Genomic DNA, 26034 nt, shown 5'->3' on the forward strand with positions numbered 1-26034 from the left:
ACTACAAGGGACTACCCTAGACAGACCTGTCATAAATCTGAGCACTCACATCTTTGCCAAGGGCCAGGCCTGCATAGCTCTGTTGTGTAAGACAATTGGAGAGTTTAGCCATTAGTTGTTTTAACTAATTTTAGCCAGAAAATTGCTGTATTATCCGCACGATAAAATGTCTCTCAAGGAACTCAATTGCTTGAGAAATCTGTAAGTTTAAATTGGTATAAGCAAGTTAAATAAATAAATTGAAATGTTTACCGTTTCCTCATTTGGCTCGGTACATTAAATATGTTATATCCATAAGTTTTAGAATTGTGAATTTTTCTTGATGATCACTAAAAAGTTTTAAATAATAAAGACAATTATAAAAAGTAATAAAACATGAGTACCAACAAATTAAAAAAAAAGTTAAAAAAATAAATAAATTGAACTATAAAAATGAAAACTGTATGGAAATAAAGGATTAAATATCGCTATGCAGTATTTATTTAAATAAAATAATAAGTGACCCAATCAACTTTCAGACAGTTAATTTGTTTAAATATATTTTTCATGTTGTAGAAATAACAGGCTTTTAAGGTTTTCTGATGATTAAGTTTTCACCAGGTCTTTCATCTCTAAGAAAATTTTGTCCTTTAACAAAAATATTTAAATGCAGTTGGGGGGACTCTTTAATGGAGAATAATTACTATTCAGAGCTCTTTAATTTAGGACAATTACTATTGAGAGCCCCTTAACTGCATTTAAATATTTTCATTGACATGATTTTCTTAATGATATAAGCCCTAGTGGGAACTTAATCATTAGATAGCCTTAAATGCCTGCAATTTCTACAACATGAAAAATAAAACTTGTGAGCTTCATGTAAAACATCAAATTTAAATAAAACCGAAACAAAATTTTATAATTGTATAAGAATAAATTTTTACTAAACAAATAAAATAAACTTACTATGTTGGGATTTGCGAAACAATGTACTGGGACTATGTTACTTATGCTTCTCTCTAGAGCTAACATATCAAAAAATATTTCTAACAGCGATGGATAATACACATTACTTATAAAAATAATGTGTATTATTCATCGCTGTTGTGTATTATCCAACTCAGAAATACCATAACTAGTCTACTTAAGTTTGTAGAACCGCTATTACATAACTACTTGTATACATCAAAATTTAACAAAATATGTTATTAATATTTATGATGGTAAGGAATTGGCAAATCCAAAATTAATTTTAATTACAATTTTAAACATGTTATAATTTCAATAATAATATATTTTTATGTTATAAAAAAATTGATGGATAAGAAATCTTCTGATAAATCCATGAATGTCTTTATGGAGTGGCCTTTGATATCAAATTCTCATACCTGTATTCCGTACAAGTCACAGTCTATGATTTTCCTGTTGAATTTTATTTTTTTAAATACTCACAACATTCATCTAACCACGATGAAGTCCTGCATATAACTGACGCTTTCCGATGGTGTCACAGGTCAAACCCCACCACTATTTCTCCGATTTGTCCAACTTGTGTGAGTATGTGTACTAGAAAACGTTTGCTCATTTTTCACACATCATGTCATATTTCTTAAAATTCTATTTTAAGAAGGAATTTGATAACTAATGAATCGTACTGCTATTAATTTAATTTTTATGTTTTAAAAAAAAAATTGTAAGAAATCCATGTAACAAATAATTTACAATAAAATAAAATACAAATAAATTCACCATTTTAAATAAGCCAGTTCAATTTAATTTAAATTTAGGTCAGAATTTATAATGGTTACAAACTGAAAGTTGTGATTGGTTGCCCATTATTTTATTTAATTAAATACTGCGCAATGATGTTTTTTATACATTTTTTTTATTTCCATCCCTTGTGTTCTTGCTTTTAATCAATTTTTTTTTTTTTTAACTTTTTTATTTTTTAGTAGTCGTGTTTTTTACTTTTTTACTTTTTTATTATTCTCTATTGTAACTATATAATAAATACTCAGGTTTTACAATACTTAGCTTTCCCCCTTAACATTATTCTATGTTGTAAATAAATAAATAAATACATATAAAAGGAATTTATGTTTGTATGTGTTATATCAATTTTATAGGTATATTCAAGTGAAAGGATGTATGTGATTGATGAAAAATTATTTTGATTCTTTCTGTTTTATATCATGTTTTCTGGCATATTTGTTATTTATATATTTATGGTACATTGCATTTTCTCACACATTAAACTCTGTCTAAGATACCAATACTTATGAATAAATAAGCTCCTTATGATAAATCAGCTGGGACGCAGCCTTAAATCTGTGATTATAAATCTGTTTTTAGCAATGGCATGTGTAGTTTGTTTTAGTAGATGAAGAAGTGAACAGGATACTTCTTTGAAAATTATTGTGAAAGGATCTGGTTATTAGATAATTACTAGTCGTACTGCATTAGTAGTTGCTATTAAACAATAGTATATTTATTGCTTTATCCCATATAATATCATTTTTTGCGCTAATTTTTTATTGGTTCCTTTTTTACCTAATTCTAATACTTTATTTCTGATTTTACAATTTTACAAAACTATTCTTTATTAATTTTTTATGTCTCATGAACCCATATTTTATAGAAAATGTTTGATTAGTTTAGTACAACCTACTGCTTTAACAAATGAAAGCTTGCTTGTTAAAATGATTTAAGCAGATAACATTTAAGTTAAATTATAACATAATTGTTTCTTCAATAAAATTTGAAATAAATATAACGTTAAAACTTCTTTATAAATTCTGATTTACATTAATCATGAAGCATGAACAAATGTAAAAATTGTGCAATTAAACATCTCATAATAGTTTATTTGTTAAATAAATTATTAAAAATATAAAAATGTCTTTATATCAATATTTGGATTCAAAAAGACTAATCTTTGTGAACTCTACTCTCTCAGTTTAGTTGATTGCTATTTTTTTTTAATTATCCTTAATTAGCCTGTTCTTAAATTGTTTATTTAACATTTGGATCTTATCAAAGTTTGTTTAATTTTTTTTACTTTGAACTTTTAAATCAGTTATTACATATTAATTGTTTTATTAACAGAAAAATGAATTTGATTTTGAGTTCTTAAAATTTAATTTATGTAAGACTAATTGTTTAGCAGTAAATGAACAGGACAATCTGAATGTGGTGAGAAAAATATCGGTGTTGCACTTACTTAAACTTTTGAACTCATCTTTGGAAAAGTCCACTGATTCTGTGCCATTTTACATAAAATTATTTCTTTGCTACAAGTAAATTATTGCAAAGTTTGATATTCTGATATAAAGATAATTGCACTGTTATCATCATTATCTTTTATGTGATGAATTAGATGAGTAAAGTTCTCTTTGGGTATGATGCAACAGGTTTACAAATATTGTACAAAACTGATGTAAAACTACAAGCAACTATAATTAAATTGATTATTGCATATAGAATGAACCATTCTAGTAATTATTTTCTGGAATTTAATTCAATTAATGTAATTATTGAAATTAAGTAAATAAAAGTGTACTTAATTTAATAATTTTTCAACAAAAAACTTTTTTAAATCTTGAAACCAGATAAAAATCATATTTTTTTTATTTTTTTTTTTAAAAGCAGTCTATTATTACTACACCTGTAAGTCTGGTTTTAGATCAGGTAATTCACTTCACTGCAGTGTGAAGTTACTTGTGCTGTTTTATTGCGGAGAATTAAAATTAATTCCACTTCTTTCCTTAAAATCTTAAAAATGTGTATGTTAAAGATCTTCAGTTACTTTAAAACTGTTACATGTGGAACAATTTTTATTGATATTGATTTAAATAAAAAGAATTCTATAATAGAGGAAAATTATAAAGATAAATGAATTTTATTGAAGCACTTAATTAATACTCTATATCATTATATCTCTTGAAAGGATAGAACTTTGGTTTCCTGGATAACTTAAATCTTTTTCATGATTTATCTGAAAATCCTCAAAAGCATAAAATAGAAACTTAACATCCCGTTAACATAACATATATTTAATTCTCAAAGTTCTGGTAACTTAAACGATGAATATTTCTGGTAAAAGGATCTCGTTCAGAAACTAATAGGTAAGAAATCATGATAATGCAGGATTTGTGGGACTTCACTTGCTCTGCCTTATTGAAAGTCTTAATTGACCGTAAGTTATCATTTTTATTTGTAATTACATTATTTTATTTTAAAAGTAATAAAAATATTTCCCTTTTCAAGAGGGTTTTGATCATTTTTGTTTAACAAACACCCAAAATATCCAGGCCAATTAAGTTTGTATTATTGAGACTTTTCCTCATATTTAAAAAAAATTATATTGATTGTAGTACAGTTGTTGGATTACATAAACAATTTAGCACAACAACTGCCATTTTATGTTGAAAATTAATGATAAAGGTAGGAGAAGATATTTAATGAAAATAGTGGAGCTTTTTATGAAAATTATTTTAATGATTATTTAATCTGTTCTGTTTAAATAAATAGATTGCCAACAATACAAAAGATCGACTTGATACTGTTGGTGCTATTAGTATTGATGCTGCTGGAAATACAGCTGCTGCTTGTTCAAGTGGTGGTGTTATTCTGAAACATTCTGGAAGAGTTGGTCAAGTGAGTAACCATTTTGATATGTATAATAATTATTTATGTTTTTTTTTTTTTTTAAAGAAAAAAAATAATTATGTACAAGTTGAGAAACAGATTACAAAAATTTATTTATATATTGACTTATAATTTTTTTTTTATCTCTGATAAAAGCGATTGAATATGCCAGAAGCAGTGTGCAATTTTACCTTTTTTTTGCGTAATTTTAGTTGGGTTTTTATTTTTCCTTGCTGATTTAATACTTATTCACATTTCATGTAAATTTATTATCATACTATAATGTACATTACTAAATCTCTGCATTATTTATTTGTAAATGTGGTAGTATTTATGGCGTAAAGGAACTGACCACTACATTACTATTGAGTGATGCTCTGTCTGTTTTAGTATCTAAGCTACATTCAGCAGCTGATGATCTTTGCATTACCAAACTAATTTATGAATATGTACTATATATAAATTATACATTTATTAATTGTTTCATGTATACAGAATAATTCCAAATTGCACGGCAATTTCTTGGGAGGTTGTGTTGCCAAAAAAAAAAAAAGTTCATATATGAGATCTGTTGAGTAAATAACTGAACTTTATTTTTTTAGTCTTTATTATTAATTTTACAGACATAATTGTCCTTGTCCCCTTCAAAGTACTCCATCCCCTCCATCATTCATACACTTTTCCTAGTGGTGTTTCAACTTTGCAAAGCAGTCATCGATAGTCTCATTTGAAATGGTCTTTAAGGTTCATGACAAATTTGTTTTAATGTTATCAATAATCTCAAAATTGTGTTCTTGTTATTACTGAATTTAATTTTGGAAATATGATAAAATCACAAGGAGTCAGGTCTGGTGAGTAGGAGGCTGAGGAAGGACACTCATCTAATTTTTGGCATAAAACTGATGAGTTGACAAAGCTGAGTGTGCGAGTGCATTGTCGTGGTGAAGGAACCATGTCTTGCCACTACTCTGGTCTCTTTTTCTGAATTTTTTCATGTAACCATTGTAAAACGCCCTGAGAGTATGCACAGTTCACTGTTTCACCTTGAGGCAAGAATTCAAATTGCACAATTCCATTAAAATCAAAAAATCAGAGATCATCACTTTGACATTGGATCGAGACTGATGTGCTCTCTTGGGGTATGAAGGTCCTTTGCCAATCTGTTGTGATGATTGAACTTTTGTCTCAATGTTATAGCCATAAACCCAGCTTTATGAATGTTTCCTTTATGTTTGTTGAATGATATGAATGTTTCCATTATGTTTGTCTCTTTTGCATGAATGTTTCATCATCATTGGCCTGTTCAAGAAGTTACTGACAAACATCCACTAGATTTTCTTTCTGTTGTTCGGTCATCAAATAAGGAACAAACTTCGCTGCAACTAAATGCATATTCAATTTTTTAGTCAAAATGCCAAAGCACGATCCAATTGAGATGCCAAACTCTTCTGCAAATTCTCTGACAGTCTGTCAGCAATTTGCACACACCAGCTTGTTGATTTTCTGAATGTGGGTGTCATCAGTTGAAGTCAAAGTCATCAGTTGACCTGGTCGAGGGTCATCTTCAATTGACTGACGAACACTTTTAAATTGTGAAAACCATTCATAACATTCTGTACGACCCAGAATAACATCTCCATAAGTTTGTTTCAAAAGTTGAAACGTTTGTGTGAAACTTTCACACAAAATTTTATGTTGTATTGCTACTCTCGAAAATTTCAATTATAAAAATCGCTACTAACATTTAAAGACATTTAAATTGAATAAAAGTGGTCTCAGACTGCTTTTTCACTTAGGCTTTAAGAAAAACAAGGTAAAACACAAAAATACTTGTTTGTTTTCGGAAAATACATTTTTTTAGGTTTGGAATAAAATAACTTTGTTAATTAACCAATAAACAAATAAAAATTTCTAGTTACCTTTGTAAAGAATTCAGTTCTGAGAAAATTGATATAAATAATCTCTATTAAAATTAAAAAGAAATTTGAGAAGTTCAGCTTTTTAATAAAAAACAAAACACACAAACTGTTTCAGAAAACTGTTACAATTTTAAACAGAATAATTTTCATCAATGTGAACAATATAATGTAAATGAAAACAAATAGGAAACTTGCCTTTACAAATCCAATGACTTATACAGCTATTATAATAAGTGCCAGATACTATAAATTGTAGTTTAAACATAACTTTAAATGCAGATGTAATTAGTTGTAATTACAGATGATGATGTCATTGTAAATATGATTTCTTAATATTATTTTTGTAATAACGATGTTTGTGGAACGCATGCATAACAGCTCTTCAATCCCCCCGTTCAGTCAACCCACCATCATAGTGACAAGTAAAGCTGATTAAGTTACCATATCAAATACGTTAATGTTATTTTAATTATAAAGGTTGAAATTAAATTAATGCTGGTTATTTATTTTAGGCTGCTATATATGGTAGTGGTTGCTGGGCTGAAGATGGAAATATTAATGATTTAATTCCAAGTATTGCTGTAACTACATCTGGTTGTGGCGAAGATATTATTAAAACTTGCCTTGCTAAAGAGACTGCACGTTCTTTACAGCTTACAAATTGTCCAACTATTTCTCTACATCATACTCTCAATAATATATTCATCAGTAAGTAAAAGTTTTAAGTAAGTTTTTAATGTAGGTAGTATGTTTTAACATGTTTTCTTTATTTTAATGAAGTATACTACAATTAACATTTTAAACCTACTTTTTATTTTAATCTTACTTTTATTTTATATAATCCACTTGGTTGATCTAAAACTCGTCATTGTAAAATCAGCTGATTTCCCAAGTCAAGATTTCTAAGTTTTGAGTCCTTGTAAAGGCAGTTATTTTTATACGGCTTTGAATACTAGACAGAGGATATCAGTGTTCTTTGGTGGCAGGGTTTTAATTAACCTCACATCTCAGGAGTGGTCGACCTGAATTTGTTCAAGACTACAAGTTTAGTGGTACATTTACATTTACATTGCACTATGTCATGCCTGGCAAGCCAGCAGCAGTGAATGCAGTGTGGCTAATCCACACCCAGACCGGGTGTAGCTGAAAAACTGGTTAGAGAAAACAAACTTATATTTTATGTATCTTTGACAGTTTTAACTGTATAAATGGAGATTTTATTGTTCATTATTTCTTTATGAAGTCATAACTGAAATCATAGATCACTCTGGTGACTGGCACAATTTTATCAGTTACTAGCACAGTTGTTATCTAAAAACAAAAAAAATAGAATTTGTTTCATTAATTGTATAGTTAAATACATTCTCCTTTTAGTTAAGAACTTTTAAAATTAATCTTCACCTAGTAAATATAAGATTTATAATAATAATGATGTTTTAAATAATTTTATGTTGAACTTTAGAAATACAAGGCTCAGCTGATAAATTTTGCACATATATGCGTAGCATGGAAATAAAAAAAGTTATTGGAATAAAATAAAAAATTAATAATTAATTTTTAATATAATTCGCGTTTACACCGATACACTTTTCCCCACATATGACAAATTTTTGCATTCTGTCACTGAAAAATTTCTGGCAGTCTTTTTCAGATCCAACTGGCCACAGCTTCCTTCACCTCATCATTGGTGGTGTAATGATTACCTTTGAGATCTCTCTTGGGACGAGGGAAGAAGTGGAAGTCGCACGGAGCCAAATCCGGCAAGTATGGCAGATGCAGAATAGGCTCAAACATCAACTTGCGGAGAGCCATCATAGAGTTTGTGCAGTACCCATCATGTACAGATTTTACAGTAACCCAATTGCTCAATAATATGACCTACTCATTCTTTAAATATGCCTAACTGATGCGTTGCTGGGTAATTAGCTGGTCACTTTGAAGTAAATCATCCACCTCCTTTTGATGTTTCTCATCAGTCACAGAAACTGGTCACTTTACCAGCTTCACATTTGTGAAATTTCAATGCCTAGCTATTCACAGTACTCCTGTCAACAGTTTCACTACCGTAAACCACTTTTAAATGATGAAAAATATTCATAGGATTCACATTTTCTGCTGTAAAAAATTTGATCACTGCACACTGTTTTAACTTTGTTGACATATTGACTGTACTCGACTTCATTTTAACTGCTACTGAAAACAAACCAATAAACGGATTTCAATGCATTTTATCAGATTTGTAGAGGGGGATTTTAGCTAATGTGCTGCCACGCCTAACTCGATAGTATCTTTTTTCTTCGTGTAGTATCTTTTTTCACTTTGTGCAGAATGTACCAACTGAGCCTCGTATAAGATGAGATATTCATTATACTGAATGCAGGATAAGTTTTTATGTTACCTTATCATGTAAAATGCTGCTTTCATAACTTTTGAAATGATGAATTCTGTGATATATATAACCTGTCCATGTATTTATTTCATGTAGAGAGGTTATGTTTATCAGATGTTTATAATTTTCATATAATTTTTAAATCAGTTGGTAGATTAAAAAACTAACAGGGAAACAGTATTATCATTTTAAATACTTTTTCTTTTCACTTATTTAATGCATTTGACTAGTTGGGTGCAATTTTTCATTTCTTCTTGTCTAGCACTAGTCTTAGTCTCTATCTACGCTCAGATGGTCCTTGAAGAATTTATTTTTTTATTTTTCAGTTCTACCTCGTCGAGTGGTTCTCTAATATGAAAAAATAACATTTGAAGTTTCAGCCATATTTTATTAAATTAATTTATGCTCTGAGAGTAGTAAAATTAAAAAAGGTCCATTCTATTTCCATATAAAATAAAGCATATACAGAACATTAAAGTATTTACAGTATGGAGCTAAGGAATTTTTTTTTAAATTCAGGAATTGATTGTTTTTTGGAATGTGTTATACGACTTGCAAAATGAACTGCTTCTTATCTATCATGCTCAGTTTCTCATTGCATTCCTCAATCAATCTCAGTCCTCTCTCTGCTGAATCATTTGTTTTTAATTTTTTGAACAATCTGTTTTCCTCTGTGATATTCCTTATTTGTGTTCCATTCTGATAGCAGCATTCAGGAAAGATATATGTTTATATATATATATATATATATATGTACATGGGGCATTCTTTTCATCTGATTCATTGTGTTCCTGATTTTTGTGACACTTGCCTTATCTCTTAAGGGACATTATCATAAAAAAAGAAAGAAAACACCACAACTTCTGGATGTAAACGCTGCAGTTGATGTAAAATTTTACTAAAGGAGCTTAAGTAAGGCTTCATTACTTTTTTTATACTAGTACAAGTTTTTTAAAAAGTTCAAATTTGAACGTGGAGCTTCTGTAGGAAGTAGAGACAAGAACCTATTTTTCATGTAAATTTTCATATGAAAGAGCATATATCAGAAAGAGCTTATTCCATAGTTCCCATTCATTTTAAATTCTTTTCTAAATAAAAACATTTTTAACAAATAAATGACTTCTTTTTTTTTAATTAATAAATGTGCTATCTAGCAGATGTGATGCATTGCTCCTGGATAATAGAAAAAAAAAAAAAATTTATTAGAGATTCCCTCAAAGAAAATCAGATACAGTTGTGCAGATACTTTAATGCTATGCATACATAATTCATCAATCTTCTCAAATATTTAATTATAATAGTTTTATCATCAGTGAAAAGTTTAGCTACTTCTTTCTCTGCAATCCCAGGCAGAAATTTAGTTTTATTGATTCTTATGCAAGACTTTTGAAATTTTTTGAAAAATGATTGTGGGACCAGAAATTCCTGAAATTTTTTGTTCAAAGACAGTTTTTATGATCATTTCTAATATTTGATATCTCAAGGAAGATATACATATTTATTTCAAGTAAATGTTCAAGTTGGATGCAAGCACCGTTATATGGATCGGTATTAATTGGAGTGGTATTGAAACAGCAAGTTTTGAGTGTATTTTTTAAGCCTCAGTCACATAATATATTAAAAATAGCTTCTGCCTATGCTTTTCCTGTACCATTTTCCAGTACTGTAATGTAAATTATCTGTTCTATGTCACTTTAAAATCACAATAAGAAACAGTCATCAGTTTCTTTTTCAGTTAACGCAGGAAAATTTTCCCATCCGAATATGTCACTGCGCATTTAATTCAACATTTTAAAATTGTTTTTTCATTTTATCAGCTTCCTTTTTCTTATATCTTGATGACATTGTCAAGTAGATGACTTTGTTATTCACTAAGTGCAGCAAAATAATATGCATCACTTGTCTATTTCTTATTTTGCAATTATCTTACTAATATTAATACTAGAACTAATATGGCACATTCCACATGTTTGCTAATCAACTGTTTATGATCTTGGATCCATGCTCTTTTATGTATAACTACATTCATATTTTCCAATTTCTGTCTTCTGGAAATTTCTTATTAATATTAATATGAATGTTGTGCTTTAAAAATTTCTTACTTGTTTTTACTGCTGTAACTGCTTCACACTAACTCTACTTTCTCACCTGAAAAAATAAATATGTACTTATAAACATAAAAGAATACATTAGTATTTGAATAAATAAAATAGTTTTTAATCTTATTTTCTCAGTTTTCCTGTTTTGCTAAATTTTTGTCTGTTCCACACATGCCAAGGGTGTCCTTTTGTCTGTTGTTTAAATATTCTTTGTCTTCCTTTATTCTCATTAAATCTAAAGCAACTTTATAAGCAATAGTCAAGTTATCAAAAAGAAGATAGTCAAGTTTATTAACAAATGTCTGTTCCTTTCTTTTTTTGTATACTTTGTCCCACTCTTATTATTTTTTAAACTTTAAGATAAAATTCTTCTCATATTGGGTAGGTATTCTCACTTTCTCTCAAAAAAGAACTGTCTCATTTATTCCTAACTGTGCTTCTCTTGAATTGTAAGCTTGACTGTCATAAATTAAAAAAATAAGGTTTTTAATATTAAAAGACGTTTAAAGTTAATTTATTACCAGCACTTTGAAAGAAAAAGCTTCCACTCAAAAAATATCAACTTTTATGAAAATTTTCTTTGAACACAAAGCCATTATATAATTAAAAGAAGATCAAGTTGTTATTAAATGATTGCTGATGTATTTAACAAACAACATGTACCGTAAGGCAAGCTAACTCTAACAGAGTGTATTGTTACATACCGAAACACAGTAGCAAATCAAAAGTAAACAAGTCTGGACTTGTTTGACATTGTGGTTAATATTTAACATGTGTATATTAACCCATACTGCAACAATGATACTATATTTTCATTTCTACAACAATACAGATAAATAGAATAGGCATTGTATTTGTAATGTAGTATGCATGGATTTTATATAGTAAATAGCATTTAACAGATTTTACAAACTTCTTCCTCTTGGTAGGTCGTTAGTGTGATAGAGGAAGCTTAAATTTTTTACAGCTTTTCTTTCATGATAGAAAATCATTCTAAGGATTAGCTCGCATAAAAGTCTGACTTTTAAATCCTAATGTACACTCAATGATTATTCATTTCATTTTTTATAATTTCTATTCTCCCTTAATGTTTTTTCCTTCTCACTTTCATCTACAATTATTTCATTTATGCTGGATGCCTTTACATGTTCAGTCACATTGATTTTAATCATTTATTTATTAAATATGAGGTACTTTTTCAGCTGTACCCCAGAAGTCAGGATAACATTTCTATTTGTTATGGTTGTGCATGTACACTCTTGTGTGCATGCCCTTACAATGTGTTTGTTTCATAATAAAAACATATTGCTTTGTTGAACTTTGACTTACTTACTGGCAGCACAGGAACAAATTAAGATTGTAGTTAATGACAGTTTTAGTTGGTCACATAAACTTTTACTTCCTTATTTAATCTGTTGCTGTAAAAATATTTGTAAAACACATGTAACTGTTTCAGTTATCTAATATTATTCAATTCATTAGACAGATCATGTTGTAAGTACATTTCTGCCTTCTCAGTTACTTCAGTTCTTAAATTATTATTAGTCTGATGTAGTATCAAAAGTATTATGTTCATAACAGAAGAATTATTTTCAAAATTCAAATCATATTATGAACTGAATCTGTTGCAGAACCATTATTTATTGAAACCAAGCAGTACATTACTTGGCAATCTTTATGATTTATTGCTCATTCTTTGTTTAATTTTTAATCAGCTTGTAGAAATAAATTACTCCTCATTATATAAATCTACCTCACAGCAACAAATGCTAAACTCCCAAAACTGAAAGCATGAATGATACTGTAGTAAAAATAGTCTGGATTGAAATGCTTAGCAGACTGATATCTTAAGTTAACCTCATACAGTATTTAAGAATTATACAAATTATCTTGAGACTGACTGGTTTTACAGGCATCTGACCTATTATACGAAACTTCCTTTGGAAGATAATGGAATTATTGTTTTTTTTTTTTGTTCTTTGGTTTAAATATATATTTTAATTATAACTTGAATAATTTAAAATAGATTTATTATTTCCCAAATTCAGTCAGTCATGTTCAAATTTTTTTTTAGATTTGCTATATTTATTTTGTATGTTTACACACACACACACACACACACACACACACATACACATACATACACACACACACATACACACACACACACCATATATATATATATATATATATATATATATATATATATATATATATACACACACACCATTCATATTTATACAGGAGGTACTAATAAGTTAATTGGCTCTAGGAGATTATGAAATATCATACTAGTCATTGTAGCACTGTAATATTCTATGTCTAATAAATCTTTCTTTTACATACAGAGTCACCGCATTTGAAAAATGTAAGAGAAAAACTTTGTGGTGTGATTGGATTACAAAAATTTTGTGATAAACAAGGTGTGGAATTTTTATGGGCCCACACTACCCAATCTTTGTGTGTAGGATATATGAGCACTACACATTCCAAACCAACTGTAAGTACTACAAAAATTTTGAAATTGTTTCTGGAAATATTTGAAAAAGTGCTTCATTATAATCTGATCATTGCAAATGTTTCAGTATTCATGTTTACTCTAGATAAAAATCTTTTTTGTCAATTTTAGTGAAATTAGTTAATTAGTGTATAACATTATTTAAATAAATATCAATAATTAAAACGAATCATAGTCACATGGATACCAACAACAAAAGCCATACAATAAACTCTTTCTTCCCAGCCTCAAGACACACTTGTCTTTCTAATGTTATTGACAAAGATAATCAGATTAAAGTATAGAATCTTTTAGTTTTTTGTAAATTTTTCGTTATAGAATTAAAATCTGAATATCATTTTTTTGGTTCTTTGAACATGTAGGCTTTCTGTATGTAGAGTAATTCAAATTGCATGGCGATACTTAGAATTAATTTGGCTGGTTCTATGAATGATTGTTATTGTCTATTAACACGTGTCCCTAAATCCTTGTTAATAATAAAAAAAAAATTAAATTTAACTGTTGAAAGTGATTTATTACAGAAAAACGAGTTTATGATTAAAAGTACTAATGTACATTCAAAATAGAAAAAGAATAAAAAAGTAGAAAAAGAATTTGATTTGGCCTGCCATTTAATTGAGTGCAACATTGAGCATAACAATCATCCATGCTTCAGGAAGATGTCTTTATGATGTATTTATGGCTATTTATGTACTGCCTACTTCCTTCACCTCTTTGTTGGACCTAAAAGAATTGCTTGCTATTGCTTTTTTGGTTGATCTAAAGATGTCAAAATTATTGCAGGGATGTATGTTTAATTTGTAGACACTGGAAAGTCAGTTCACCTGGATGTTATTCTCGTTGTATTCTTTGAACATTTTGAATAATACAGATTTTAATTAAAACTGGATATATCATATGAGCTTTTCTTTTGTTTCTTTTCAGAACAGTTATAATTAAACTTACTAACATTGCAACTTATTATTAGGATTAATTCTTAAAAAGATGTGCTTTTTACAGCAAAAGAACTGTTAACTTATACAGGCTCAAAAGTGAGGATCAACAAGAAAGTAAAGATTGTTTGATTGTAATAATTTTAAAACAAATAACAAAAAAAAATTTAATTATAACAAAACTGTCTTCATTGTTCTATATTATTATCATTAAAATTTAAATGTGTTTTAAATTTTATCTCTTGTTTTTTTTCTTTTCTATTACTATAAAAATCTGTGACAACTCATGGATTTGTAATGAAAATTTTTTGTTTAATGATTTTGACCAGACCTTCAGTGCCAGCTTTTTGATTTCATAAATCTTTTTCAAATTGATTGCTCCCTAAAAATTCTTTTAGTCGGAAACAAAAAAAAAAGACTGTAAGCCAAATCAGGGGTATATGTGGATATTTGAATTGTTGCCATCCAAATTTCTGAAATAATGGTTGAGTTATTTTGACAACTCAAGCACTACTTATGGCAGAGTGTAGGTGATTATTATTGTTATATGACACAATTCTGCTTGACAATAGAATATGTCATTTGTTTTATATTGCTTTGATTAAGTACATGCGCAGTTGCTGGTTAAGTGTTTCACAGTAAAATGTGTCACTGGCATAAAATTAATGGAGTAAAATGTCTTTCTGGCTACAGCAAATATCTGTCATCACTGTGTGCATTCAGATTCTTCCCGAGCTTGCCGACTTAATTTTTTACGACTCACAGTAGATTTAAGTTCATTCATCCTGCTTGCAACTACAGATCAAATAAAAATTTAAATTATTCTACATACACAGTACTATAAATCAAGAAAAGCAAAAACCATGGAACTGGTGAAACGCACTCAAAAGATGAACAAAAATGACTGAACATTATTATTATTATTATGCAAAACTTTAATGATTTTTACAAATACAATAAGTATAATTCTTGTTTTTCATTTTGTGTATGATGCTTGCTATTGAAGTATCTCTTTACTGTTAGTCAACTAATTAGAATGATTCATTTATTACAGTAACTCATACTTAAAAAATTCTTTAATTTAAAAGGAAATGTTAACTTTACATTTATCAATTTTGTCAATACTTGTAATTTTTAATTGCCAGGCCATAAATTATCATAATCTAGATTTAGAAATATTTATAACATTTTCAAACCATAATTAGAAGAGAAATAATTAAGGATAATTTTATTTTAATTGTAATAAATATTGTAATATAAATTATTAAATTGTATTTTACATTGATATGGGATAACAATCTCTTTGTTAAATAAGATATACTTTTAATGTAGACTGTAAAATTGATTGATATTGAATCATGAACAGATTTAGTTTTCTGTATTGTAAACACCAATACGAGAAATTTTTGTAGAATTGTTGATATACAGCATATTAGCTGCTTGACTACAAGCTTCAGATTTCATGCCCCTTATTATACATAAAAAAAAAAAGATTGCAATTCAATAATCTAATTTAATAATAATAATTACTTGTATAAAACGAATGTAACATTATATAATTCTCTTTACACTATTGTCATTATTTACAAGGGACGATCAGAAAGTAAGTTACACCCCCTCTTTGAGACAAATTTGTTATTATTGAACAAAAAGCTACATATTTTTATCTATTTTTTGACATAATCTACAAGTTTTATTGAACGCTTATTTTAACCGTATGACAAGTTTTTCAATTCCACTATCAGAAAAATTTCATCCAATTTCCTTCAACCATTTAAGGACCATTCCTTCAGTTCATCATTAGCGAAATGCTTACCTCCTAGGTCTTGCTTGACCAAACAGGAGGTAGTCACAGGGTACTAGGTCAGGGCTGTAAGGCGGATGAGACCACACTTCCAACTTCTTTGTTACATGAGCTGAATGAGGAGTAGCGTTATCGTGAAGAGAAATGACCCCATCGCCTCAATCTTCTAGGTCTTCGATCTTTAATGGCTTTATGCAATTTAAAAAAAAAAAAAATTTTTTTTTGAAGTCTCACACTAAGATTCGACATTGATTGTTGTTCTTCAGGGCATAAATTCACACTAAACAACTCCTCAGAATCGAAAAAGACTGTCAGCATAACGCTTCGAACATGTGGGAATGTTTTCACTTTTTTGGCTGTGACAAATTTTTGTCTCCATTCATGTGATGCTCGTTTAGTCTTAGGAGTGTAATGAAGCACCCAGCTCTCATTTCCTGTGATGATCTGTTTCAAAAACTGTGTACCAGTCCTGGAATAATGTTGAAGAAAAGAAAGAGCAGACGCAAAATGTTGATGTTGTGGTTGTCGGTCAACAGATGTGGCACCTGCTATGCACACATTTTACTGTAACTAAGTTGATTGTGAATAATCGCAAACACACTACCATAACTGACGTTAAGCTCACTTGCAATCTCTCTAATTTTAATGCACTGGTTACTCAAGATCATTTTATTCATGTCTTCCATGCTACCTGTTGTATTTGCAGTTGAAGGATGCCCAGCATGTAGTGTGTTACTCACATTTGTTCTTCTGTTTTGGACATTGACACCATTTTGTGATCATGGGGTGTGACATTGCATTCTCACCATATACATCAACAATTTGGTGATGAATTTCACAACAATTGTAGATTTTTTCCCACAAAATTGGACTACTGAATGCATTTCTATGCTGGACAAAACCTCTAGAGGACATGTCATATTGACAACGACACTACACACGTACTGAATGCCATACAGAATTGCTGCTGGGGGATCATGAAGGCAATACAACCAGTGCTGCCACCACTAAACATTATTAATATATCCCTTTCAGTTCAAGAACACGACATGGGTGTAACTTATTTTTTGATCCACCTTTCATATAAACAGTATTTACCCTACTAAATCTTACCCTACTAAACGGCATTTATATGTCTGTGTGTCCCCCTTAGCTTAGCACTGGAATGTACTGATCACTAGCGGAAAATCCCGATTCGTTAGTTCGTGTCTTGTGGTCGTCAAGTGTATACTTATTATATCATTATATATGGATATATCACATATATTTAAGTATATATGTGAAATATAAATTAATATTATATTTTTTCAGGTTTCATTTCATCCTTTTTTATTTGTAAAAATAAAAATTTTTCAATTTTTTTTCTTTATAAATTTTCACTCTTTCTTTTACTCTTTATATCGTATTCTCACTTTTTTTGTTACTCTTATTAAATGAATTTGTCTAATGCTCTATTGTTAGTCAGTCTTGTAATAATTATAAAATAAATTAATAAATTTTACTACTGTAATTGATTCATTCAATATTTCTGCAGATCTTAAAACACAGCTATTTTCAGTATAAATAAATCGGTAGTACTTGCTGTACTATTTTACAGTGGAGTTAAAGCACTCTACATTATTCGCATTCAGAGGCCTAACATTTATTGATAAGGATTTATTTTTAACATAGATTGTAACCATTGTACTTTTTAACAGATCTGAAAAAAGTTAGAAATATGGCAGTCATACTAAAGTTCTGTACTACCAGGCCTATTTATTGACCCACCGAGTTGGTCTAGTGGTGAATGTATCTTCGCAAATCAGCTGATTTGGAAGTTGAAAGTTCCAGCGTTCAAGTCCTAGGAACGGCAGTCATGTTTATATGGATTTGAATACTCGATCGTGGATACCAGTGTTTTTTGGTGGTTGGGTTTCAATTAACCATACATCTCAGAAATGGTTGAACTAAAACTGTACAAGACTACACTTCACTTATACTCATACATATTATCCTCTGAAGTAATGCCTGACGGTAATTTCCAGAGGCTAAACAGGAAAAAAGAAAGGCCTATTTATTGAATTTTTCAGGTTTAAAAAATTTTTATACTAGATTTGTTAATTATGGATATAAAAGTATTTTGGTAAAATTTATGTGTTAACTGCTTGAATTTTTATTGTAATAATAACAATGTAAATATAATAGTATGCAATTTTAGTGTGATGGCTGTAATACACCATCATTGCAATTATGTTATTGCAATATTGTCATGTTCCTTTTTCATTGCCTAAGTTTTAGGCAATAGATTTGCATCAGGGTTATAACAAATCAATCCATGTGTTTTATTTAAAAAAAAATAATAAAGCTAGTCAGGATTGATGCCTGGACTGATAGGTAGATTTTTATTTATCTAGTTGGTTTAACTGTTGAAGTATAATTAATTTCTGTTTATTTTTTTTTACAGAGTCGTATGTCCAGATTGCCTGAAGATCGATCTCAGGGTTCTACCATTATTGTTGAAGGGGTTTTTTGTTGATTTCAATGAGAGGTATTAATTAAGTGAAAATAAACCAAACATTTTTTCAACATATGTTTTTATATGTATATATATTTTTTTTTATTAAATTACAAAAAAAAATGAAATACTTAAAGATGTAAATAATTTTATTTTACCGTCTGCATAAATATGTATTAAAAATAATTTTTTAACACTTTCACCCAAAAAAAATCTGAGTTTAATTATCTTTTATCTGGTTTTTGTTAAATCAATTTCTTTAGCAAAATAATTATGTGGATTGATAGTAAGGCTATTTTTCTGTTTATTAATTGAGATATGAGTACTTTCTAATAGGATGTACTGAAGCAGTTAAGCATTTGGTGTCTCATATCAAAATTTAACTAATTGAGGCCTATTTGTTCTAGTTTAATTTTAACACTACTTGCTCATTTGTTGCTGAAGTAACATCATTACTTTATAGATCTTGGATATTGTAGTTACATATAAACTTTCATATTACAAATAAGATATTGTTAACTACATCCTGATTAACCCTTTACTACCGACCACTCGTTTGTGAGACAAGAAGTGTTTTTCAAGATGCCCGTGCACTCTGTTGAATGATGTTTTGAAGCTGGGCTTTTGATTACCTTCAAATGACAACAGATAGCATCTAGCATGAGGTATTTTTACTTATCTCAGTGACGAGTGGTCAGTGTTACTGTGATTTCTAAGTTGTTAAAAGTTATTTTTTTATAGCATACAACCCTTATATTACATTTTCAAACCCTTTTTTGTAATAAAACTGGTTTTAAAATGTTTCCTGGTATGTCTCAAGATGATAAAAATAATTTTGATGATATGGATGAGGATTGGCATCAAGAAAATGAATCTGTGTCTGAAGAGGACTGTGATGAAAATGAATCTGAGGAAAGTGAACATGACACAGCTTCTGATTTTTCATGTGACAAAGATTGGAAAATATGTGAAATTGTAAATTCAGGTACTGGTTTAGGTTTTCATAACTGTAACAATTATAAGTGGAGCAAAAATTCATTTTATGTTAAGACAACAAGAACTTCCAAACATAACATTGTTTTTCACCTACCAGGGATCAAAAAGAGTGCTAATATTGAGGATTTAACTAATCCAGTGTCAATCTGGAAAAGACTGTTTACTAATGAAGTGATAGCAGGGTTTACAAAATGGATAAATGTAAAATTAGAAAAACGTAAAACTGCATATAGAAACATAAGTTTTGATTCATGTCCTTGTGATGAAATTGAAATCAGTACATGTTTAGGACTCCTTTTTTTATGCCCACGTTCCAATCTGACCATGATAATATTACATCAGTTTTCGCTACAGGTGGAACAGGCAGAGACATTTTTCATTGTATCTCCAGTAAAAACAGGTTTGTTATTTTGTTAGCTTGTTTGTGTTTTGATAACCCTTTTGATAGATAAGAAAGAAAGAAAACCTCCCCTTTAGCCGCAATTGAATATTTATTTGAAAAATTTGTCAAAAATTGCCAAATGATGTACGCAACTGGTGAGTGTGCCACCACACTAAACGTTGACTAAATGTTGGTCAGTTTCCGGGATAGGTGTCTGTTCAAAATTTACATGCCATAAAGCCAGTTAAAAATGGTATAAAAGTCATATGTTTATGCAATTCAAAAACTAGCTATTTTTAGAAGTTATATTTACGCTGGTAAAGGATCAGATCAAAAAGGATTGATCAAAACCAGTATTTTATTCAAATTACAACTGCAATATTACCACTGATAATTGGTTTTCATCAATTACAGGTACTGAATTTTTAAAAATAAAAGTCTTAATGTATTTCAGCACTTTGAACAAAAACAAGTGAGAAGGTACCCAAATCATTTTCTTCAAAATAAAACACGACCAACAGGATCTTATACGTATATGTATGGTTTTACTAAACACATAACTTTTATCATATGTCCCAAAAAAAAATAAATGCGTGCTTTTAGTTTTGTCAATGCATAATAAGGAAGCAAAAGAAAATGAAAAACCAGAAATGATTGAGTTTTATAACTCCACAAAAAGTGGGAAGGGTAGCTCTCCTGCGGAGAAACATTCTGATCACCGGAAGAGGTGATTAGTATGTTTTCAAGAAGGCACAGGAGACCCCGATGGGATGTCAGTGTTCGGACGAGCTAGAGAGGGCAGACTGCGCTGCTATGAAACCCTGAGGCGACTGTGTTAAGCTTTTTAGCGTGGGCTGGTTGTCAAGTGGTGTTGATTCGTTGGACCAAAAATGTGCTAATTTTTGTTCATCACGTAGAACAGGAAGGTGGCCTATGATGAAATTTTTTTTGCACCTTAGACATAAGTAGAATAAATTCATTTGTAATTTTCAATTCTTTGAAAAATAATCTAGTAACCAATGACAGAGGACATTTTCTTAAACTTTTAGCAAGATTTTTGGTTATGGAAGAAATGAAAAGGTGTTTGTTTATACTGTAAGTTTATTTCAAAGAAAATAAAAATGGTTATCCAAAGAATCCTATAAATAAAAGAAGTGAAAACTGGAGAAAAACATAATGAAAATTTATTGAAGTGGAAAATGTGTAGAATTTGTCAATCTAATAAATGTCAGATGACTTTGTATACACGTTATGAGTGTGGTAACCCTATATGAGTGTAGTAAAGGACTATACTGATAGAGCAGAATAAATGAACTGAAATATTTTGTTTATAAAGTTTTTTATTATGTGTTTTATTTATTTGAATCAGATGACAAAATAAACTTTTCTAAATTATATGTTATCTTGAATAAAATATTTAGTTAAAATAAATATTTTGCTAATTGAAATTAAGTGGGCTGCCTATTTAATAAATTTTATAAATATGATTGATTTAAAAATATATAATTAACATTATTTAGCAACAAGTTTCTCTAGGTTTTGAATTAAAATACAGTTGTTAGTATAAAAATAGAAAGTAGTCTCAGAGTCTGTACATAAGAGTTTATGTCATATCCACACAGGTTGTAGTTAGTTAAGGGTTAGAAAAGTTGCTTCATGTATAAACCAAACACATTCAAGATATTAAACAATTTACTTCTGCATTTCTAATTAATTAAAATTTTTATTCTTATTATTGTTTCTTTTCAGAACAGTTATAATTAAACTTACTAACAGTGCAACTTATTATTAGGATTAATTCTTAAAAAGATGTGCTTTTTACAGCAAAAGAACTGTTAACTTATACAGGCTCAAAAGTGAGGATCAACAAGAAAGTAAAGATTGTTTGATTGTAATAATTTTAAAACAAATAACAAAAAAAAATTTAGTTAACCGTCTTTTAACAGACTATCCCATTAACTTTAACATTCTTAAATTCATTAACCATCTTTTAACCTTCCGCTAAACGTTAAGGTTCCATTAACCTTCTTAAAAAATTATTATCTTGATAAAATTTAATTAACTTTATTGATGACTAAAAATAAACTCTGTCATTGCTGTAACAAAAACATTTAAATGTTGTACTCTGTCTGTTCATTGATACTTTTGATTGAACATTGTGGAAGTGGAAAGATATCAGCCACTGTTGGTAGGTATAAAGATCAGAAAATATAGTTACATGAAATATAGTGCATATCAATCTTGGGATGTCATGATATTCCAAGGATGCTACTTACTATAAAACCGCATAAGAACATGAGGGTTGTTCAGAAAGTAAAGAATACTTGACCTTGGTGCATGTCTCTGATCCTATCGGTCATTATGGGAGTGTCATTGAAATACCTTCACTACAAGCTCAATGAGAGCTAAACTAGAACATTCTTTGGTTGTTTGTATTTTTTTTTACAGATTTTCAAAATGTGTGACAAAATAGAAAATTCCACCAAAAGTGATGTGTACTGTGATTTGTTTTCTGAATGCAAAAATGTTTTGGTCCATTGAAATTTGTGGACAAATAAAGGAAATTAATGGTGACAGTGTGAAGAATGAAGCATCAGTTAGGAAATAGAACGTACGTTAAACAAGGGACGAACAAATATGCACAATGACGAGCATTCTGATTAACCATATGTATTCACTGAAGAACTCCAGAAAAAAGTTGGTGACAATTTGCAGGAGGATAGATGTTTCATGTTGGGTTCTTTTTTAAAATTTCAAGAGCTTTACTTCATGAAATTGTAATGATCTTTCTTGTATACAAAAGAAATCTGCATCGTCTTTATCCACAATAATGCTCACCCACAGTCAACTGCAGCAACTTGAGCTGTGCTTCATTTTAGCAGGAATGTTTTTCAGTATGCACCATACAGCTTCCCAATTTGGCACATAGCAATTATCATTTATTTCGCTACTGTAAAGAATTTTTAGGAGGGAATGAATTATCTATTTAGACGATAATGAGCTGAAAGAAGTCATCAATGAGTGGCTGAAGATCTTGGCGGCAGAATTATACCATGAAGGTAGAGAACAAAATTGTACCACACTATGACAAACATTTGAATTTATGTAGTGACTATGTATAAATGTAGTTTGAGTTCCTGTAAATATAAAATAAAAATATTTTTATTAATTCCTATCCTGATTTTTCTATATCAATTTTTTTTTTTACTTTCTGGTTGATGAGTGATGAGGGTCATCCAGAAAGTAAATGTAAAAGTAAATATTATTAAAAGCTTACATTTAATAATATATTTTTACCTTTAGTTTTTTCCTGTAATTATTTTTATTTGTACTGAAATAAAAGAGCACTGAAGTTTGGAATGTTGGAATGAATTAAGTATTTATTTTTTATGTGTTTGGATTGTAAACAGAAAATGGTGTTGAAACATTTTTCATTTATAAATATTAAAAAACTTAAAATTTATAAATATTAAAATAATTTTAGGTAATATTTTCAATTTTTAATTTGTAAGTATTTTTTACTAGTATATTCTATTGTTATGTCTCTTGGGGAAAAATTCATTGATTTCTACTAAAAAGAAATAACAGTTAATTAAATGTTTCTCTGTGTGAAAAAAATTCATTGGTCTCCAAAAAGACATTAGTACTTACTTAATGATTTTACAAGGAAGAAGGTTTCTCTTGTATTTGATGAAGTATTTTTCAAATAATAAATTTATAATAACTCTAGTATTTGATACTACTTGATTGAGATTTTTATAACTTTCATGCTGATCTACAGATATTTGCATGTGTGTGAAAGATTCAGTAATTCTAAAAGAAGACATTGTACATATATGATACTTTTAGAACTGTAAAGTGATTTCCTATGAAGTGCTGCAGTTCTTATTACTGGCTATAACAAAAGTTTTGTTTATGAACAAAGCTTGATAAGTTAAAATTCACTTCCTAACTTAGACAAGCCACACTTGTAAACAATATGTGCTGTAATGGATCTGCCTGTTAAGATGCAGGGTTATTTAAATGAGGAATTTTAAAGGACTTTTAATTTTTGAAAGTCCTTTGTACAGCTGCATCCAGTTCCTGGCAGCTCATTCGACTCCATCCACGCTAAAAGCAAAGCTTTACTTTATGCTGGCTCCGACTAGAAGAGTCAGTCTAGTACCAACCATCAACAGTCTTGTATAATTAATTTATAACAATGTTACATATATGAAGAATAAGTTTGAATATTATAATAAAAATAATTTGGAATATAATCTAAACAAGAACCTTTATTTATTTCAATGAACCAGCAAATATAATATTTAGAATTTAAACCCAATTGAGGTATTAAACTAAGGTGGCAAATTATTCAGTGGCACACTGAAATAAATAAAAAAACATACAATTATAAAGGTCTAACCATGAATTTTCATATTGAAAGCTATCTTTTGAGTTATAAATAAATTCAATTGACATGTAGATATCAGGACAGCTTTTCCTATGATAATGGTAAGTAAGTTGTGAACAACGAATTGCCACCATGTCAAGCAAGTAGGTTAAGAGATTATATTAAAAGATAGTGTTTTAATGTCATTTAACCACGTTTCCATTGATCACTTTCATTATGGTGTGCCCTTTAAAAATCCCCATTTCTCTTTTCAGTAAAAATGCAATTTTTTGCACTCCAAATGGGAAGAGTAAAAAAAATGTACTGCTGTTGTATTGTTACCATACGTGTTTATTTTTACATGTTAATTAACAATGAAATTAAAAAAAGGATTGCAATGGAAAGAAAAATGTCTAGCTTAGGAAACTCAACTATCTATTATAAAAGAGCTCATTTATACACTCAAAAAATTATTTTAATATAATTACTGGTGATTGAGATGACGTTTTAAAACTTTCATTATTACTTAAGTAATTATTGAAATCATCTACATTTTAATAAGATGTAAATACGTATTTATTTATTATTTGTCAAATTTCTATATTTATTTGTTTTGTCAGAAATGCATACCATAAAAGGGCAAACAAAATTTTATTAATTTGCAGTTTTCTGTAAATGTAAATGATGTGTTTCTATATGTAACATTGCTTAATAAAATGGTGTAAAACAGAACAGACTTTAATTTAGTATATTTTTTTTTCTCGTAATTTCAAAAGCTCAAAATTAATTTTTTCATGTCATTAGCCAAACCATAGTTCTGTATTATATTTTATTTTTATATTGGTGTGCAAATTAATCTGAACATATGTAATTTTTTGTTTATTTCTGTGTTGTGGCTGGCTACAATGCTGACCACACCCATTCTCTAAGTTGTCTTTGAAATTTGAGGTTATTGTTCTTTGGTTATTTAGTAATTTTCATGTTATAAATAGTGTTTTATGAAAGTTTATTTCATTTTTTATTACAAAACCGTATTTTTGTATTTTTTGTTCTGAGTTACTTGAATACATAATAATAGACAAAACGCCAAGAAAATGTTTGAAAATTGTTTCTCTTTCTGAGCAGAAAGAAAAAATACAGAATGAAAAATAGCTTCTGAGTTTAGTGTTGGACTAGGGATAGTAAATGCTGTTTTAAAACAATTTAATGAAACTGGTTCCTTTTCACCTCAAAGGGAAGGCAAATATGGCCATAAAAGAGAAACTGCTCCATTAGTGAAAAAAAGTAAACTTGATCCAGAATTATCTGCTGTGGACTTAAATTGAGAATTAGCAGCCAGTGAAACAGATTTACCCATGAGAATTGATAGATGCCGACTTCTTTCAGCTGGGTGGAAAGCTCATCAGACAGCTGCTAAAAAGTTGCTTCTAACACCAGCAATGTGCAAATTAGGCTTTTGTGAGCCAAAGCACCTGCTAACTGGACCAAAAAAAGACTGGAATA

General features: G+C 29.1%; 1 protein-coding gene across 1 annotated transcript in view; it reads left to right on the forward strand.

The window, feature by feature from the left end:
- Window positions 1-18898, forward strand: part of Tasp1 (Taspase 1) — a 33258-nt gene extending 14360 nt beyond the window's left edge. The window contains exons 6-9 of the mRNA XM_075370546.1: window positions 4510-4635; window positions 7058-7253; window positions 13382-13533; window positions 18731-18898. Coding sequence (XP_075226661.1) covers window positions 4510-4635; window positions 7058-7253; window positions 13382-13533; window positions 18731-18802 — 546 coding nt within the window. The 3' untranslated portion in view covers window positions 18803-18898. The remainder of the gene's footprint in view (window positions 1-4509; window positions 4636-7057; window positions 7254-13381; window positions 13534-18730) is intronic.
- Window positions 18899-26034: the final 7136 nt, after the last annotated feature.

This window comes from Lycorma delicatula, chromosome 7, assembly GCF_047948215.1.
Source record: "Lycorma delicatula isolate Av1 chromosome 7, ASM4794821v1, whole genome shotgun sequence".
Classification (NCBI taxonomy): domain Eukaryota; kingdom Metazoa; phylum Arthropoda; class Insecta; order Hemiptera; family Fulgoridae; genus Lycorma; species Lycorma delicatula.